Genomic DNA, 19,769 nt, shown 5'->3' on the forward strand with positions numbered 1-19,769 from the left:
AAGAGACGGTTGAAGAAATAGATCTTATTAGACGTTTTGTTGTGTAGTTTCGCTGAGTATTTTTATTCGTTATTTGTATTTTGACGAGCCCTGCGGGCTTAAAATACGGTACAACTCGTAAAAAAGACGCAGCGATACTACACAACAAAACGTCCGAGAGGATATATTTATTTCACCACAGGGTGACTTCACAACGTCTAGAAAAAGAAAAGGGAAAGATTCAGTAGGTGTGTAGTTACGAAAATCAATTTTGTTTTCATACTTGAGGTATTCTTACACTGAAAGAACGAGATCAGATCAAGTGAAGTATAAATACATTTTCAAGACACGAAAAGCTTTTTTAACCAGTATAGAACTAAGGCTTTGCATTGACGTTCCCGATGAAAGGACAAGTGCAGATGCTAAACAGTAAGGCCTTTTGATTATCTGTTGGCACATTTGAATAACAAAATGAACCGCCATAACCATGGGAGCTCTAATCTTTGTCTTCTTCACAGCTGTTCTTTTGGCAAGTCGTGGAACACCACTCTCTTTTTCCCTTGAGAGGAGGGTACAGCAATTTCGATAAGAAAATATAAAGTAGAAGATGTTGCTTGATTAACGCCAAATTCTTAGAGCTAAAATTGCCAGAAATATATTTTAGACAGTGAGAAGAATTAACATTTTGATCGTAGGAGTGAAACGGTTAAAAAAAGGAAACTGTCTTTTTCCTTGTATCCAGCGGTCATGGTTCATTTTTCATGCCAAATGCGTGAACGCTGTGAGCTTAACAAGGAACTTCAATATTTATTCATTTTTATTTTGATTGCAATTTTGGAAAACCAATTCCATTCACCTGTTTTTTTTAAGACAAGTGCAAATTAAAAGGATTGGTTTGTTTTTTGTTTAGGGGAAGACACGCAAACAATATTGGGAAACCAAAGAGTTTTCTTTTGTCTTTAGTATGGACAAACTAAAACTTTGGCGCAATTCTTGTTGTAACTTTAGGATTGTAAATATTATTGTTTTAAAGGGAGTGTGTCCTGTGTGAAAAGGTGTCGGGGTTCATCCTAATTGAAACTTCAAACTGACAGTATGTTGTACTAATAGAGTAGTTATTTTCACATATAGCTTGATAACAGATACAGTTTAGTATTACCAAAACCTGTAATAGTTTTCCCAAATTGAAATAACACTGAGTATTTGCTGGTTAAGCACACAGTTTGTTTGCAATCACATTTGTCTCAGTGCTTTGTTTGGAAACATTCTTTACTTGTGTAAATTCATGCTTTGTTTGAGATAATTGAATGTTTGAATTCCTTAAATTCCTTGTCTGTCAGTTGAGTTGGTTAATTGACATGTATATTGTAGATAACCTTTTGTTGCCCCGGAGGGCAAATTAGAAGCATGCTGACATTTCAGCAAATTTGTTTAAGGTATTTTGAGTTGTAAGGGCAATGCTTTTTAAATCTGAATGACACACTGTCATTCTGTTTTTGCTTTGAATAACCACTTGCCTCTTGATGGGTGTTTTTCAACAATTTAGCTTCAAAATCTGGCCAAGAATTGCAGGAATGTTCTTCATCTAGTGATTAGTTTCTGTTTGAATGCAATAATCCTCAAGAAAAGAATGCTTGAGGTATGTTGTGCTAATTATGTACTCACACTCACAATCAACCCTTGTATGTTTTGTTAACTGAGTATGGTATTTGTAAATTACACAGCATCAACAGAAAATACCCTCTTTCGTCAGATTCATTGGTCTGACATTTTGCCTTTTTGTGGTTGTAAGCATTTTCCAAAAATGATCAGTTTTGTATTTCTCTTGTGACCTCTCTAAATTTCATATTACATTGGCCTTTAAAATTGCCATATACCATTAGAGATGGCTCTCTCTGTCCCTTGAAGTAAAACCAATGAGTGTTTAGATTAATTTTAATCTCATCAGGTGTGTCTAATTTCTCAAAAAGAGGTTAAATTGGGGTCACTATGACTTCAAGTCCTGTCTGCTTATTTCTGTCTCGTGGTTGAAATTGAAATTGCAAATTCTATAGACTCTGATAAATATTTTCATAAACTTCAAAATGGAACACAACAACTCCAACTGCCAATTTTCAGGTAACATCACTAGAAAGTGTATCATTGTATAACTTGTTATGAATTGTGTTCACTGATGGAAACACAATGAGTCTGTAATCAGATCAGCATAAAACACTGAGGAGTATTTTTCCACTGGATTTTCTTCTGGCTTCAGATTTTTGTGAATAATAGCTCATACCACTCCCTCCAGTGTTATGTGGTTAACGTAATTATCTTCTACCAGATACAACACAATAACACTATCACATTGTGCTTGTATTTATACAACCAGAGGTGACATATTTGCACCTTCTAAAATGCCATAATTCAAATTTCTTAATGTGTATGTGTACTAAATTTGGGATTTGTGGAGGTTTCATGAGTTTGTTCTTTACCAGATTTGAGAGAGGAAGTACATCAGTCTGTCAAAATGTCATATCTAACATCCCTCACATGAAATTGATGTTCTTTCAAAGACATGTTGCCAATATGAAGTATATTTAGAGTTGCAAATTCAAATATATTAAAGCTGCTAGTTGCAATAACAGTTTTCTGTCATTCTAAATTGGGCATGTAATGTCCTTCATGTATCATTTTCGATGAAAACACAGGATGCCTTATTTCTTCAAATATATCATACAATTTAAACAATTTGGACCTAATATTTTTTCAAGTATTTGTGCACAAAATGATGAGATTTATTTCCATAAATTTTAATGATGTCATAAATTCATTCCTGCAATGTCCCTATGATAGATATGGCATACGACACAAGGTGCAATAGATTGCTTGTTAGCACATTTTGTTGGGCAAATTCTCCATGAAGTATTTCAAATCTGCCAAAAATTCAAAGCTTTCACACCCTCTAACACATGTTTTACTTCATTTTATGAAATTTCCCTCTAAAGGAATACTCGATACTCAGTTTTTCATCAGGATTTCTAAAATCGATACCTTATTGGGTAGTAGTTTGGGGAGGGGAAACATACACCAACCCTGTTACCGTTGAAAGGAGGGGATGAGAGTGAATCGTTGTAAAGAGAAACTAGATGCTAGCTATTCTTATATATGTGGGTTCAAGCAGGCATGGAGATGGTTTATTTTTTGTAATACCAATGGCAATTGAAAACACAATATTACTTTTTTTTTATCACACTACTTGGTCCTATGATCATAAGAAATGTAACCATAAAGTAATGTGGATTGAGAGCCCTGGGAATGATATCAAGAAAGGAGGCCAGGGCCTTGGGGTTGTTGTTCTTATGGGGGATAAAGTTATCCAAAGGATGAATTGCTTTCCACTGAGGAGACAAGTGTTAACAAAGTGTGCTGTACTATCTACTGGATAGAGAGATTTATCCACTGCATAGCATTATGCCCCATTTAGACAAATCTCACCAGGTGACAATAATGAAAAAATTAATTTTTTTCTTTACAGGTGTGTGTCACAACTGTAAGCAGCAAATAAATGGCTGTGAATCAGCTTGTCGTGCTATGGAAAATCTATACCATGTTCATTGTTTCCTTTGTTGCTCTTGTGGTAAGATGATTCTTCAAGGCATAATTTCCTAATTACCTTGGGGAAATTTTGTATCAGAAATTTTCAATATTATTTGCAATCTGCAACCACAAATATGCATTTTTAAGTTCACCACACCTCAAAACAAAATTCCTTTCCCCATTTTATGAGTTAGAGTTAAAGAAAGGGTACAAATACAGTAAAAACCCGCATACAAGAACATGCAGATTAAGAACACCCAGGCTGAAATTTGGTAAAAAAGGAGCATATATCAGTATAAGAACACATTCAGCCTGAAAATTGCTCTTATATATAAAAACTCTTCCCTTTTCATGCAGTTTAATAGAACAAACAGTGTCTGTAGCTTTACTGTGGTATTGCACTAAGATCTCTGTATAAATGCTAGTAATTTCACTTGCTGTGTATAGGAAATGTACAACAACGTTACCGCATTTGGAATTAAAAGTCTTATAATTACAATTATAAGTTATGTATTTCATCAGTTAGTAAATCCCTTACAATTTTTAAGAAGTAAAAAATTAATAACACTTGAGAACACTTTCAGGCTGATTTCACCTAAACTACCCGATATGTAAGAAACCAATCAGCCTGAACCCCGAAAATGGGTGTTCTTGTATGTGGGTTTTTACTGTACAGAAGCAGTGATTTGTTCAAATATTTTGCAATTAATTTAAAAGTGCTAAAAAGAGTTTTCTTGTTGGATTGTTTCATGTCAAAGCCTGTCAGAAGTAGTTGCATTCTCCCTTTAGTTGACATCTTCCTCTCACACCAGCTGTATTTTTGTTCTCTACTGGTGCTACTTGGGCTAGATAGTAAAAAAATGATCATTTGAAATAAGTTTGAAGGTGCTTCCATGCATTTTCACCACTGGAACCTCACATTTTATGCAAACTATGTCTAGGTGGATTTCTAGAAAAATTGGACATTTGTAGAGATATAAAAATGAGATTCGTGAACAGTATTTGAAGAATTTCCCAAAAAATTTTTAAGCCATTTTTTGGGATTTTGCATGTATATAGGCAAAGGTGCTACAATTAATGATTGCTTTGGTTTTGAAAATATCTTTCATACTCCCTCTCTCAGGAAACCAGTTGATTGGTCAAATATTTTACAATGTTAATGGGAAGATTTACTGTGAACAGGATTATAAGGTTTGTAACATTGCTGTATGTCTTCCTTGCCTGAATTAACAGCATGCACTTTTAAAGAACTGCATAAATGATTAAACTTTAAAATTGTGGGCAAAAAAACTTGATGAAAAATTTCTTCCATGATAAAATTTTCTTTTTTGTTCATATTTTTTTCTATATTACTGCAAGGGGGCTATTGTGGCCAAAAGGCATTTTGGTGCTTAGTTTTCAACCTCCAAAATAAGGCTATTGACAATAAAGTAGATTTTTATGTTAGTCAATAGACTGATTTTGAATGCCATTTGGAATAAATAAGCATGCATAAATGGAAAGACTTCACCCTCTACGCCCTAACATGGACATACATATTCTCCACACTGTTCCGTATACATTTAATTTAATTTATTAGATTCACCGACAGGCAGGGACACTGCAACAGCTTACGCCAATTACTGTGGGCCCAGTAAACCCATCCATCCCACCCCAGGGGAGGACATCCACCACACAATAATCTTGTGCGTGGGAAATTAACATCTCCTACCCTTAACCCTGCAGGAGATGGACCCTATGGTTTATTCGTCCCTATCCGAGAAGACTAGAGTATCTATCCATTTCTTGATATTATAGAAAGGTAGCAAATTTTCCTCAGTTATTTTAAGACCCTGAGTGTTGGTCTGGCTGGGGCTTGAACCCTCAACCTCGCGCACAACAGTCTGGCGCTCTACCAATTGAGCTAATTAACTAGGCCATATGGTGTCAACATAGGGAACTTGTTCACCTGTCAAGAACTTCTATAGTTGGTGATCATTTCCTTTATTCTCATGACCATAGTTTTTATTTGGCAATGATACTGTAAGGAGAATTTGGATGCTAATCACTCTAGGGACTTAAAGGGCCCACAGAGCAAGTAAATTTTGTACTCTGACAATTTTTCAAATACTTACACATTCCAAATTTCCGAAGATACCATTCAACTTTCAATGTCAGTTTTCTGCGCTGTTGGAAATTATTAACTGACATACTCTTAGCCAATGGGCAGACTGAAAATTTTCAATGTATATTATCATTAAGAAAACAAACATGTATTAAGAAGTACTCAGATATACTTAAAAGGCAGACTTAAACCATAATTTTTTTTAATTTTCAGAATCTTGGTTTTTGTCCTAACTACTGTGATATTTGTGGAAAAATTATTAAGCTAAAGGTGAGTTACCACATACTGACTATTTGCAGGTGTTGAAATAATTCTTTACTCATTGTCCTCTCATTGTCCTGTTTGCTTTGCTGTTTGCTCATGAGTATCAGATACCCTGAAAATACCAACTCTTGCTCATACAATAGACATAATATTATTATTTTGCATATTTCAATCAGTTTCCAGTTTGATTCACTTTTTCCGACCATCATCTTAATTGCTATTATCCCATAGACATTGAGGACATTTTTCCCCCATCACTTTAACTTTCAAGAAGGTTGATTCATGTATATTCATTTTTAAGTTCTGTAATTGAACTTAGAAATTCAGTTGTGACACTGGTAATCTTCTGGTGTCTGGTCCATGGCATAGTGGGAGGGGGGGTACTTAGGCATCCAATTGCCATTTATTTTTGTAGCATGTCTTCCCATTAATAAAATTAATTATTAAAACTAAAAGCTTTTGAAATGGACAAAACTAATATTTGGTTATTCCATCAATCCCATCAACAATAATTGCAACTCCAAATTCTAATAGGGTTAAACATAACTTTGAGAAAATTTGGAAGATAAATCTAGCACTCTAACAGAGGCCACTCAAGGCTTTTCTACAGGCAACATTTGGAGTTTTTCACTGTTTTCATACTTGCAACCATACAGATCATCCAAGCACTGGGTAGGTCATATCACCCATCATGCTTCAGATGTTCTGTCTGTCATACAGAATTAGACGGAATTCCCTTTACATGGGATCAAGACAATAGAATATACTGCATTCCTGATTATCAGAGGTAACGACAGAGATTTCTTGTAAAGATGGATTATGTTTATTGTAAATACTCTCAACCGATATGTCAGTCAATATATTGGTCAATATATCAGTCAAGAGTTGATCAATACTCAACTGATATGTCTGTTGACACTCGGTCGACACTCTGTCCACACCCGGTTGATACTGAGTCAGTTGACACTTGGTTGATGGCGGGCCGATACTCAGTCAATAGTTGGCTGATGCTGTCTGAGACTCGGTCAATAGTCAATATTATTATATGGCTGTGTCTCACAATGACTGGGAACTACCGAATTCATGAATTTGATTGGCTGAAATCACTATTGAAAGCGGTCTAGATTTTCCCATCTAGACCGGCATGACTGGTCAAGAAAAAAAAGGTACGAAGAATATAAAAAATTGGCATACAAGACACAGCCATATAATAAACATCTTATTAACCGAGCTTAAGGTGGGTCTGTATGGGAGAATCTTGACCGAGGTCGCTGGTACATACCTCACTGCGTTCAGTCTGTACTGGCGACCTCGGTCAAGATTCTCCCATACAGACCTCCCACTTGGTTAATAAGAACTAAATATAGACCGATATATCCACTAACTATCAACTTAGTCTCAACTGTGTATCTAAGCCAACTATCAACAGAGTATTGGCCAACTATCAGCCGACTATCCACCATGTGTCGACTGAGTGTCAACCGAGTGTTAACTGAGTGTCAACCAAAATTTAGGCTAGTATCCACTGACTCTCTACCGATACATTGGTTGATATATTGGTCAAGAGTACCCACAGTAAAAATGATCCAAGGTGAATACCTTGAAGTTTCCAGTAACTTGATATTTCTTTTAAAAAAAATGTCAAACATTTGTCTTCAACATGGGAAAAATCCCTGTCAGGACTCAACATAAATGATATTACAAATAAAAAGTATAAACAGGTTTCTATTTCAATAAGTTGTTTAACCACATATCTATAATTTTTCTTCCTTTTTTAACAGAAAATTTGTACCGACCTGTGCAGTTTGCAAAAAGCTAATTGCACCTACAAAGGTTAGTTACCAGGATGCATCAGCTTTAACACGAAGACGCGCTATATCAGGAAGTCTTCCCTGGGAAGAACAAGGCTCATTTGTCACTCACCGTTGATGTGTGCGGGTCAAATTTAAATGCTGGTAGACGAACAAAAGGAGCTAATGAGATATCTATTGTTTACTTCCACCAGCATGGTAGCACAAGGTAACGTGCGAACCACCTACTTCGATCTAGAATTTACCGTCACAAATAAAGACAGTTTCCATTGGAGAAAGGAAATACAAATCTAAAAAATTCTTGTATTGTGATGAAGACATAAAACAATTTTGAGGAATGTGCCCGCTGTTCACTGCTTTGGAGTAGCTGTAGCTCAAGCTCAAGCTGACTTGACTCTAAGAGTTCTACATCACACGACAGTTGATTGACAAATGATCCAGTGGGACCTAAGGCTCCTTTTATAGCATGCCTTCGTGTTTAAAGCATTAAAATAAATGATCTGTTTTGATAATAAAGTCTTGTTGAAAACTGTAGATCATTATTGGCCAACTTTTCTTGTTGCAGGGGTCAAAGGAAACCCTGAGAGTTGTTTCAATGGGAAAAGATTTTCATATTGATTGTTTTAGATGTGAGGTAATTCAGTAAAGAAGTAACTTAATAGTGTTGTGAAAGTTTCAGAGGCTACTGTTTCATTTAAAAAATATACTGGCAAAGAGTGAAAAGTAGTTTTATCCTGTAGTCATGTATGCTTGAAAAATTTGAATGGAAAAAAATCCACTTTTTACCTGCAGGTAGCTTATAAGGAAGGTAAAAAGTTTCAAATCAGCTGAAGGACAGTTAACTCCTAAGCCAGACTACTTTTATGAACAAGTATTACAATATGAATATTTCTATTTAGAAGTAGAACCCTATCAACTCTTAAACTTCCAAGATCTGATTGTTAATTCTTCCCTCTAGGTCCTACATGTTTTCTATTTAAATTAGTTACCCGAATACAGTGTTAGATCAACATAACAACCTCTACCTGATAAGTTTGAGTATTCTCATCACCTGTTTGCTAAACAATGTATGAACCTTGTAGGGAGAAGTTAAGTCTTAGTCACTTCTGTGAGTTAAAAGTTAAGACTTGATTTTATGATTATCTTGACTTTAATGTGGATTTTTAGTGATGGTTTTGATGTAGTTTTGTTGTTAAGTGCTAATGTGCAAAAAACAATAATTGTTGTTATAATAAATATAATTTTATTACCAGTATACTAATTCATATCTTTTCAGGATTGTGGGATTCAGCTTTCAAATAAGAGACCATGCCATCCACAGGATGACCACATCCTCTGCAAAAAGTGCAACAGTAAAAGAACCCCAATTTCAAGGTCATTGCAGGTCACTCCGGTCAATTCACCTTGTGACTCACCAAATGTAACACCTCGCTGTTTACCACGTGGCAGACCACGTATTTTACGCAGCAAGAGAGAATAATATTGTAGTTAGTTAGATCATCCAATTATGGCATCAACAGACAGTAACATAAAATATGATGATGTCAGTAATCACGACAAAGATAAGGCATTTACTATTTGGAAAGTGGCCAAATGTTACTATGGTGCATACGTAATATATTTCAAAGGAAATGGTTTCTTTTTCATGGAGTTTGAAAAAGTCCTATATATTAATAATCACTTATTATTATAGAATATATCAATATAAGTTTTGAAATACAGTAAACACATGCATAAAGTAACCCTATGTTTTCAATTCTGGCGATTGTTTTGTTAGATTATGGATGTTTGGTGGGAAATCAGCCTGATGTTGTTAATTTTCTTTGTAAAATTTTGTATATGGAGTATCTGGGGAATTAGTATGTAATGATGTTTAAGCCTTTGTTTATTTATAATCAATAGTTATTTTGTAATTGAAAATATTGAAAATTAACTATTATGAACTATTGATTATTATTAAAAACTATATCATTGGATAATGCAATTCAAGACTTTTTATTGGTGTAGCCATTATGGTGTATCAGCCAATATACCATAATCTACAAATATGGCAAGCGTACGTGTCAGCTTAAAATTTTACAAGTGGTTTGAACTTGTGGTCAAAAGTGAAGAAATAGAAGGCTAGGTATCAACGCAGGAAATGGAAGAGTTTAATGTTTGCACTTTTATGACTAGAGTAAAAAATTCTGGTGCACTCTTCTTCTGTTGGTTACATGATTATACTAATCTTTACACTCCAAAAGGCGTATTCAAATGCCTCTGAGGTGCAATGAATATATGAACTTCATATATTTTGAACTGCGGTATTAGATACATGTGATGTGCGATCCTCGCAGTATATAGTGCTATTTAAGCAATAGCGAAAATCAGACCTGAAAAAATCAGGCCTGTACGGGACTCGAACCACTGACCTCTGTGATACTTAAATGCCTCTATTAGCCCCAGTCCCCCTACAAATGAAATACCAAATGGGCAGAAAAACAGGTATTTCTTCTTAACCATTTTATCCCCAAGATCTCATTAGAAATTCAACTTACTGTCTGCAATATAATTCTTGTGATGTTGGTGTGGAGAACTTGGTATCTGATCAACTATCCTTTTCTTTTATTCTTGTCACTTGTCTACTTGATATTGTATTAATATTGCAAGAAGAAATTCTGTCTTGGTCACTCAAGGGAGCTAAAGACTTGAGACAACCTGTGCCATGAGCCAGGCTGAATTGATCACTGAAGGTGTTCCTTTTGCTAACAAATTCTCAGTACTTGCTTCCACACAAATGTTAAGCAAGGAGAATACATTTCCAGATCTTAAGAATGAGGGGTTAAGGTCAAGAACTGAATAAGGAAGGAATCAAGAGGATGCTTGACAACTTATTTTAATTCTTCAACTCCCAGATCTGATTGTCGATTCTTCCCTCTTGCCATTAGACATTTCCTTGCTATTTGGTTCAGAGAATTTGGTGTTAGATCAGGATAACAACTTCTACCTGATAAGTTTGAGTATTTTCATTACCTGTTTGCTGTTTGCTTTGTCAATCACTCCTGGCAGATGAAGGGTTTGTCAAAAAAGCCTGAGACCCCCAGAGACCCCTCCTTTTCCTGGGGGGGGGGGGCATTCTCTGTATTTCAAGTGACAAGGATGATCAAAAGATTTGTTGGGGTTTGAAATTTTTTATTTCGGTATTCAAAACCATCTGAAGATTGGTGATACTTCCTGTACATGCCAGCCGTGTAGTTCTGAGAATAAAGTATTTTTTTGGGTTTTGTTTGAAGCCCTTGGTATTTTTTTTAGGTTTTTAAAATTTTGCCCCAATTTGATCATCCCTGTCACTTGAAATCCTAAGTACACCCCCCAAACGGGATGTATGCGTACTGGATTAACAATGCATTCCTGCCAAGTACCAATTACAGGTATAAGCACGCACACAAATTTGAACAAACATGAGGGCACACTTCTATGATTGTGTCATTTGATTATAACTACCATAATTCATTTCAGGTTTCCTTTTATATTTCAATTTAAATAAACAACTGAGGTTAAGCTAATGATGGCACTATCTTCACAAGAAAATATAATTCTGAGGGATTCTGGTGGTTGCTGTCAAATGATGCCATTGTACAAATTTCTTATAAAAAAAACTAAGTTATTTTGGCTTACATTGATTCGATCCACACATGGTATTGAGTTCTGAAAAAGTACAGATGTGAGCCTTTTTAAAGAATCCAGTAATATTCCAAAATATTATTAATATGTATGATGCACGATCCTTGCAGTAGAGAGCGCTATTTATGCAATAGCAAAAATCAGACCTGTACAGGCCTGACTTTTTTCAGGTCTGATTTTCGCTATTGCATAAATAGTGCTCTTTCATGCGAGGATCGTGCATCATACATATCTATAACCACAGTTCAAAATATATGAACTTCATATATTCATATTATTAATGTCAATTAATCTATTCCCTATTACAATGTCACTGATGGATGATTTTCTGGAGTTTGTGTGGCCATGTTAATTCCCAACATCATCTGGTTATTGGAACATTTTTAAACACAATTGGCTTTGGTCTGGTCTTGAAGATAATTTTCTTCTTTACTAAAGCACACACATCATAGTGTGTTTCACCTTCCTTATTGTTTTCATCCTCATTGCTTGTTTTCTTTTGTAGCACAGCATATGGTTTGTCTAATTCAACAACCTTACCAGTGAGAAGGTGGTGACCAATGATAAGCATGGGTGTTCCCTATGAAAAGTCAATAAGAGGTTTCCGTGAATCCTTCACTTATCATATCTACTCAAATAGGCACCCCCTTATAATAAGTGCTTCCCTCCTGTAGCCAACCCATTCATAATTTATTTTTTTATCTCCTTAACTCTCAAAATCTGAATTTTGGGGAATAGCAGCTAGTGCAGTGGTGAGAGCACTCACCTCCCACCATTGTGGCCTGAGTTCAATTCCTGGACCTAGCATCATATGTGGGTTGAGTTTGTTGTTGGTTCTAATCCTTGCTCAGAGGATTTTTCTCTGAGTCCTCCAGTTTTCCTCCCTCCCCAACAAAGAACATTCCAATTTCCAATTATTTATTGTTAATTCTCCCATTTAGCTGCCACACATTCCCTTGTATATTAGTTACAAGAATTTGGTGTTAGATCCTGATAACTTCTATGTGATACATCTGATTGTTCTCATTACCTGTTAACTGGATAGTGTATGGACATTATAGGGAGAAGTTACTGGTGAATCACCTCTGGAAGTTAAAGGGTTACTGGTAAATGTGACAGCTTTCCCAGAATGTAAGTTTTTATATACCCGTTATCATTGGTTTTAAAAACAGTGACAATTATATTCATTGAAGCTAATATTCTACAGTGAGTATAGTTCAATCGAAAAGTTTGCAGAATTTCATGAGGTCCCTCATTTTTAGGTGCAAAAAAAGTATAACGTTCTCCCCACCCCTCCCTCCCCGTATAATAAATGACCGTCCCCTAAGCTGTTAGGGGGAAATCAGTGTAATGATTTTATTACGCTTTCACTCTCATAATGTCTCACTTACCCTTCCAAAAAGAACAGCGCTTACTCTGAAATTCTTAGCAACATTTTTGGGGAAAAAAGGAAAGCTAAGAGTAGGATTGTAGTGCCAATACATTAAGACAAAGCCGCTAAGATAAACAAACTAATGCATGAACGAACGAACGTCATATCACGTTGCACCAACCTTTCCATCGAAATGCAAGTCACCGATAGCTTTCCCTTCTAAACTAACTTCTTCTTTTGCCTCTAACGTTCCTTGAAGTTCGATTATTGTCCAGTTATCCACACCAGGGGACCTGTATGAAACATTTCCCGTTAGTTCATATTCAATGCAGTTAAAAAGAACGGTCAATCAACCACTGTTTACAACATGAACTCTGATCATCGCTGCAAATACAAATTTGTTAAACGGAAAACCCTTCGATCGAAGAAAGGAATACACTAAACTTACATAGATATCAGTATTTGGACCATCCTTTGTGTATTTTGCGGCACAATCTCTCAAAAACGTTTCAATCTTACGGCAAGATAAATTTCCCGCGAAAAGTTAACAACGTATCCTTATTTGAGTTACCGCTGATTAAGTCCTTAGTCCTGCGGTAGCAAATTGACTTCCCCTATCTTTGAAAGTTTTCTTGTCAAGAAAAAGAGGAATTCAATCCTTTTTTTCTCGTAAAAATAAATCCATCACATAATAGAGCTCTTTTCAATTTTTTCACGGATTATATCAATTAGTCTTTAAGTACCATTTAAACACCTTTAAGTTTAGTAGGGCAAGCCAACTGTAGCAATATTCAATACTAAAATTCAATGAAATTCAATGAAATTCAATGAAATTCAATTGCCATAGGGCAGCACTGAAACTTAAAGATGAAAAATATTTTTCTCGTCATCTCAATATATTTGCGGTCATTTTAAAGGCAATTGAAACCAAAATTTTTCGGGGGAGTACGCTTGGGACTTCGCCCAATCACCCCACACCCCCTTTTGTTGGCTTCACCCTCACGAATTCTTTTCAATCCCCCCCCCCCCTTTACCTCTCCACTTGAAAACTTGCAATCAGGGATCTGTTGTAAGGGTTATCTTTTTCCATTTGATGGGGAGAAAATTCCTGGGCAGACTTTCTGAATTAAAGGCGAGATACATCACACATACATACATACATACATATCCTTTATTTAATCTCGAATTTGGAGTAGCTAAAGGATAAGATAGTATCTTCGAGTTACAAGTATAATTCTAAATACTACTAAAATGTAAAATGCAAAATTTTAACATTCTAAAATTTAACTATGAGAAAGAGTCATACTGTAGAATCTTGCGCTTGAAATCAGAAAAGTCAGACGTTCTAAAAGAGTCCGGAAGAGAGTTCCATAGTTTTGAAGCTATATATGAAAAGGAGTGAAGACCATAAGTAGTAGTATTTGTAGACGGTAGAGACGAAATATAATGAAAGTCCAAAATAGCTGAATTTCTTCAGTCAACTCTTTGCCGGCTGGAAATTTCAACACTTAAATATCTGGAGTGTTATCAGATGTTCTTAGTAAATTAACCAAGATACGGAGAACTCTCTTTTTCCAATTATTACAGCAGTTTTTGCATGTTGAGGCACGGAGAATTTTTCGATTGGTGCTTTGATTCTACAGCGCAGCCACTTCCGCGGCCTATGCCAATATATATGCGTAGCATTGAAGAACAGGATTTAAACAGAAATGAAAATAAGCGAGGCAGGAGAACGAGTTTATTCAAGTATTCAGAAAACATCGAAACAAATTTTTATTTTCGACTTTGCCCGACTAAAAATATCCTCATTGTTCTTAATAATGATGAGGTGAGCGATTGCCCAAATCATTTATCGCCTGGCCGTAAACAGTCGAGATGAACCTATCGCCCATCTAGTGTCACTTTGATTCCTAGCAGATAAAAACATTTCAGATCTATTGTGATAACACTAAGTGCAGTTACAATATTAACCTAGTTCTTACGTCAAACGGTGCTAAAATCCATCTTAAAAGAGTTTAGGTTCTTGAAGTTTGAAAAACAAAAGTCAATATTGTTATTAAAGGCAGCGCAATGAATTCTAGATGTTTTTGAAAAGTGTGCGTTTTTTATTTATCAGTTAGCAGGTTGAAACCTAACTATGACCTTGCAGTTCTTAGAAGTAATACAAAGCGCATGTTAACCTAACTGTCAATGTGTTCTTACTTTTCGTAGCACCTGGCCAAGCATTGTTAAAACAGTAAAAAACTGTTGTTATTTAAATCGCTAAGTTTGTAATCTGAAAATTTCTTAATTCGTTGAAAAACGCACTGTCACAGCGTGTGGTTGACAAGTACTTAATGCTACAAGCTTTGTTTGGAATTCAATTAAACAAACTTCAGTTGTTTACTTGAAATTCGTGTTGTTTGCCGAAGTAATGCCGAAAAAAGAAAGCTATCGGGACCACATCGAAGTGTGTGAAGACCAGCTAAGAATCTAAAGAGGAATCTCGTAGGTTACAGAGGATTAAACTACAGATATGACATTGTCAAGGTTGGAAAAATCGAAACAGCTGTCCGTGAAGAAATAGCGCTTTCCCATTGGTTTTCAAGTAGCTTCAAAATTAATTGACACTCGTTCAAAAACCAATCAAGCCCAACAATAATCTCGGCGCTTTTCCCTGGGTCGACGACAAATAGATAATTTCGTATGTAAACTTTCACAAGACGCTTTGACTGGAATATTCATTGTTTACAAGAGCTGAAATAATCGGCAGGTAAGATAGCTGAGAAGAAACAAGGGGACCCGCGCGTGCACGCAGCGATTAACAGCAGTCTCCATCTTATCGGCGGAATCTACTCCTTTATACACATAAAGGAGTAGATTGAAAGTGTTTAAAACCACGCGTCAGATCAGGTACATAAATCGGAGATGTTTCATTCGCTAAAATGCGCGTGATTCAATTGGAAGACTTGGCAATCATACACAAGTTTAAAGTCAACGCGCAATTCCCGCGGCAACAGTGTGCGAACTGATATTAAGATTTCATGAAGAAAACTTTTTTTGTCGAGCTTGCGGCTGGACTAATATTTTTCGTTCACGCGGTAAATCCCCGTTGTCTGAGGAGACTATGAGACGGAAAAGGATATCACCATGTGTACGCTTCCCGACAATTACTCATCTATTGGTAGGTTTTATTTGTATTACCTTCTTCGTCCGGAATTCAACATCGCTTGAAACTGTTGAAGTGTACGAAGGTTTGCCGCCTGGCAGTGCAGTTTTAAAATTGAAACGCAAACCGGGCATCGTTTACTCTCTTCATCGAGATTCCTCCACCGCTGACGGTTTAGGGTTGTTTTACATAGACTCAAATGGAGTGCTTACTTCTAAAGTAACATTGGATTATGAAGACGAGCGCGGAAATGAATTCGATTTACTGGTAATTTCGCGGGAAATCTCAAAAACAGAAGTTGGATTTGGAAGTATCGTACGCGTTCGAATACTCGATCGTAACGATAACCCACCCAAGTTTCCAAACGACTTGTACTCTTGTTCCGTGTTGGAAAATAGTCGTACTGGAACTTATGTTCAGGGTCTTGAAAGTGTTTTTGCCAGTGACTTGGATAGTGGTAAAAACTCTGTTCGAAAGTATAGCATCGTGGGTGGAAATGAGGCGGGAAAGTTTGATGTTGACGTCGAGGAGCTAAATGGTGTGAAGTTTTTGCGTCTCAAAACGAAAGCGCTTATTGATAGAGAAGAAACTCCGTTCTTCGTGTTAACCGTCAAGGTGGAAGACGGAGGAATTCCTTTACTCTCAAGTACCACTCAGATACGAGTCAACATTCTTGACGAAAATGATCAGATACCGACATTTAAGCCACCGATTTATTCTGTTGCTGTCAGCGAGAACGTACCCATTGGCACTTCCGTTGTACAGGTGAAAGCTTTTGATGGCGACGTAGGAACAAACGCTGAAATTTATTATTACTTCAAACCCGAACACGAGTTTTTTACCGTGGATGCTCATACGGGAGTTGTGGAGACAGCTTGCGAACTAAATTTCCAGAAAGGAAATTCATTCGATCTCAGAGTGCATGCGGTAGATCGAGGAAAAACTCCTCGACAAGCAGAAACTATTGTACGAATTCGCCTTGTCGATATAGAAAGCTACCCCCCTTTGCTTGGAGCTAATTCTGCTGAATCGGCACCACCTGTCTTTCGAAAACACACATATTTCGTGAGAATAAGAGAGGATTTTCCGGTTGGTGGTGCAGTAGTCCGCGTGAATGCCCATCAGGGAGGCCATCCACTGCACTATGAGAGAGCGTGGCGGTATATTATTGTTAACAATCCTGCTATAATTTTCCACATTAATCCTCGAAGCGGGGTCATTACTCTTCGTGAACCTTTAGAGTTTGAAAATCAGACTTCATTTTCGCTTGTTGTTAAAGCACAAGATGAACAGTCTAAAGATTTGTACGAATCAGACGCCCGAGTTGAGATAGTAATTCAAGATGTTCATGAGAATTATTTCGCGCCAATTTTCTCTCGTTCGATTGAGGTGGTATCAATCTCGGAGAATTCAGGAAAAAGTACCGTCGTTTCAACGTTTTCAGCTTCTGACGCTGATTATGGTAGCAATGGAGCAATTGCCTATAGTGTATTCGGAGGTTCAGGACTGGGTAAATTTAAAATTGATGAAAACTCTGGACAAGTACGATCGATCGTTCGTTTTAACAATGAAATGGAGTCACAGTTTGACTTGCACGTGCGGGCAAGCGACCGCTCAAAACAACCGCTTTATTCCAATGCCTACTTATTAATCAGACTGCAGAATGGAGGAAAGAAAAGGCCATTTTTCCACAGTCCACGACAGCTTGTCAGTGTTCGCGAAAACAGCGCAAAGGGGACTTTTGTTGCTCTCGTCAGAGCCAAAATGCGAACGCAGAGATCGAACGATAAGAGACTTTTGGAGTATTTCGTTTCTAACGGGAACGAGGGCGGCAGGTTTTCGTTGAATTCCACTTCAGGTAGGAGTGTATTTATGTTTTAATTAAACGTCGCTGTGAATGTACAAACAAACAAAGTCTGGAGAAAGTTTGAAGTCTTGATTCGCATGTGTGGTTTAATACACTTTGCAACCGAGCTACGATAGTTTCCAAAGTCGCCATTAGCTAATTAGGCGTTTGATGGATGAAATATGCATGTATTTTACAACGAATTTTCATTTTAAACCGTAAATGGTATTTGTATACATTATTTACACTCTAGAAATCACAATTTGCGACTTTTCATCACCTGCACCTAAGAACTTAAAAGAAAATTAATTATCGAAAGGAGACGTGTCTACGCTAAATGCCGCCGGGCAGAAAACAAAATGTTCATGGTATATTTCTGTAAAAATTACAGTCCAGTTCCGATTACGTTCTCAGCGATCAATCATTCTTCCCCCTGCATGAAAACACCGTAACCGCGAAGGGAAAATAACACTTTCTTTGAATTGTAGAACAATAGCGTGCTTGTGCGGCAAGATGTTGAATCTTAAGATAAACATTTTATTTAAAAATGGCAAATTGACAGGTGGAGCTGCAGGTTGAAAAACATTTTAGTTCGAAAACATTTTTTCACTGATTTATTATTTAAAATTCGGCTTGTTATCCCAAAGCAAATTGAGAGCAAAGCCTTATTAAAGAGCTGGAAAATGCAAATTTGCATTGGAAGATCTAGAATATCAGGTTCGAATCTGAAAGCTATTAATCAACTATCGTCTTAAACTGGGCTGTTGCTGATAAAGTTGGTTTGAACCTGTGGGCAATGAATAATATCAGAATGAATTTTTTAACGAATTGATCATCTTTGTGTGGAATATTGTTAGTCAGAGAACATTACAAGAATTCATCATTGCTGTCAATTTTAGATGGTTTTCTAAAGGTTTGGTGAATAAAAGAAACACCCCTTTTTCATTTCCTTTCATTATGGTCTTTATGCCATTATTAAATTATGGAGATGAGTGAGATAAGTGAAGTTCACTTTGTTCTATTGGCTGACTTATCAGTCTGGCACGTTTTTGTATTCAATTTGATCTTGACAAAAACATTTACTAAGCAACATTTAATAACTGCATCATCTATGCAGTAGAAAATGCTCAGGAATGGACATAAACTGGCCAAAAACTACATGTACATATACGAGAAGGAAAGCAAATGTTACAATTTGAGAGCAATTTTTTTTCAATTATATTCTAGAAGTGCAGCCATCCATACATAAATGATATTTCCAAAGGAAGGAAAAATGCTCATAAAACATTTATATGAAAACTAATTATTTCAGAATTAAAAATTGCCATATTGCTGTGACCATATCTAAAAGGAATTCTTTTAATCTAAAATGTGATTGCCGGAAAAGGGTATAGTCAGTTGTAATGGTCATACTGACGTTGTTGTACTAATTTCAAGCAATAAATGCTAGAAAATATTATTACTGATAATAAACTCTGGCAGATAAATTCTGAATTGGTAATCTTAGATATGATCTAGTCTGTTCTTTTAAATAAAACAAAATTGGAAAAATAATTTTCATAAGCTGCAGTACTTTGACTTTATTTTTTAGAATTTATATTTTCTGTGTCAAGATGTAATTGATCATTTTTGGTTAGATGGTCAATAACTGTATATTTTTGTGGAATGCTATTCCTAGTTATTATCTTTTCATCAACAGCAAATGTTTATATAAATAATATGGAGAACTATTCAATGTTGAGCAGGTCATGTCCATCAAATTTCATATCTTTTTCCTTTTTTCCCTGTTGTCTTACTCAAGGGGAATTATTGATATTTCAATTACTCAAACTGCAACATATTTTGTACATACTTGATGTAATTTCTTGTGAGGGTCATTGAACACCCTGACCATGCTAAACAATCTACTTAGTCTTCCTAGGGGGGGCTAATTGATCTCCATGACTTCCAAACAGAATAATGATGGGGGGGGGGGGGAAGTGCATTATATGGTAAACAATATA

General features: G+C 36.2%; 3 protein-coding genes across 8 annotated transcripts in view; 2 read left to right on the forward strand and 1 right to left on the reverse strand.

Annotated features, from left to right (window-relative positions):
• The first annotated feature begins 86 nt into the window (after positions 1-86).
• Positions 87-9,721, forward strand: LOC111346822 (Wilms tumor protein 1-interacting protein homolog). 5 transcript variants are annotated; one of them, XM_022954307.2, is made up of 9 exons: positions 87-227; positions 1,526-1,618; positions 3,497-3,598; positions 4,682-4,749; positions 5,876-5,932; positions 6,583-6,713; positions 7,708-7,759; positions 8,303-8,371; positions 9,014-9,721. In XM_022954307.2, the coding sequence occupies exons 3-9, from the start codon at positions 3,553-3,555 to the stop codon at positions 9,215-9,217; spliced, it is 627 nt and encodes a 208-aa protein (XP_022810042.1). In that variant the 5' UTR covers positions 87-227; positions 1,526-1,618; positions 3,497-3,552; the 3' UTR covers positions 9,218-9,721. The 5 variants fall into 5 exon arrangements, with proteins under 5 accessions (XP_022810042.1, XP_022809974.1, XP_022809912.2 ...); XM_022954370.2 differs by lacking the exon at positions 87-227 and adding an exon at positions 283-408; XM_022954239.2 differs by lacking the exon at positions 1,526-1,618 and having other exon boundaries at positions 92-227.
• A 144-nt stretch (positions 9,722-9,865) lies between these two features.
• LOC111343739 (chromosome transmission fidelity protein 8 homolog) lies at positions 9,866-13,333 on the reverse strand. The gene is made up of 3 exons (XM_022950959.2): positions 13,221-13,333; positions 12,954-13,065; positions 9,866-11,980 (listed from the first exon to the last, which is right to left on the reverse strand). Exons 1-3 carry the CDS (start codon positions 13,241-13,243, stop codon positions 11,762-11,764), a joined length of 354 nt encoding a protein of 117 aa, XP_022806694.2. The 5' UTR covers positions 13,244-13,333; the 3' UTR covers positions 9,866-11,761.
• A 2,130-nt stretch (positions 13,334-15,463) lies between these two features.
• LOC111332645 (protocadherin-like protein) overlaps positions 15,464-19,769 on the forward strand; it is a 28,643-nt gene continuing 24,337 nt past the window's right edge. Inside the window, exon 1 of one of the 2 annotated variants that reach the window (XM_088753715.1) lies at positions 15,464-17,778. In XM_088753715.1, the coding sequence (XP_088609841.1) occupies positions 15,879-17,778 (1,900 nt within the window). In that variant the 5' untranslated portion in view covers positions 15,464-15,878. The remainder of the gene's footprint in view (positions 17,779-19,769) is intronic. The other variant, XM_088753716.1, reaches the window with a different exon arrangement.

This window comes from Stylophora pistillata, chromosome 3 (genome assembly GCF_964205215.1).
Source record: "Stylophora pistillata chromosome 3, jaStyPist1.2, whole genome shotgun sequence".
Taxonomy (NCBI): Eukaryota; Metazoa; Cnidaria; class Anthozoa; order Scleractinia; family Pocilloporidae; genus Stylophora; species Stylophora pistillata.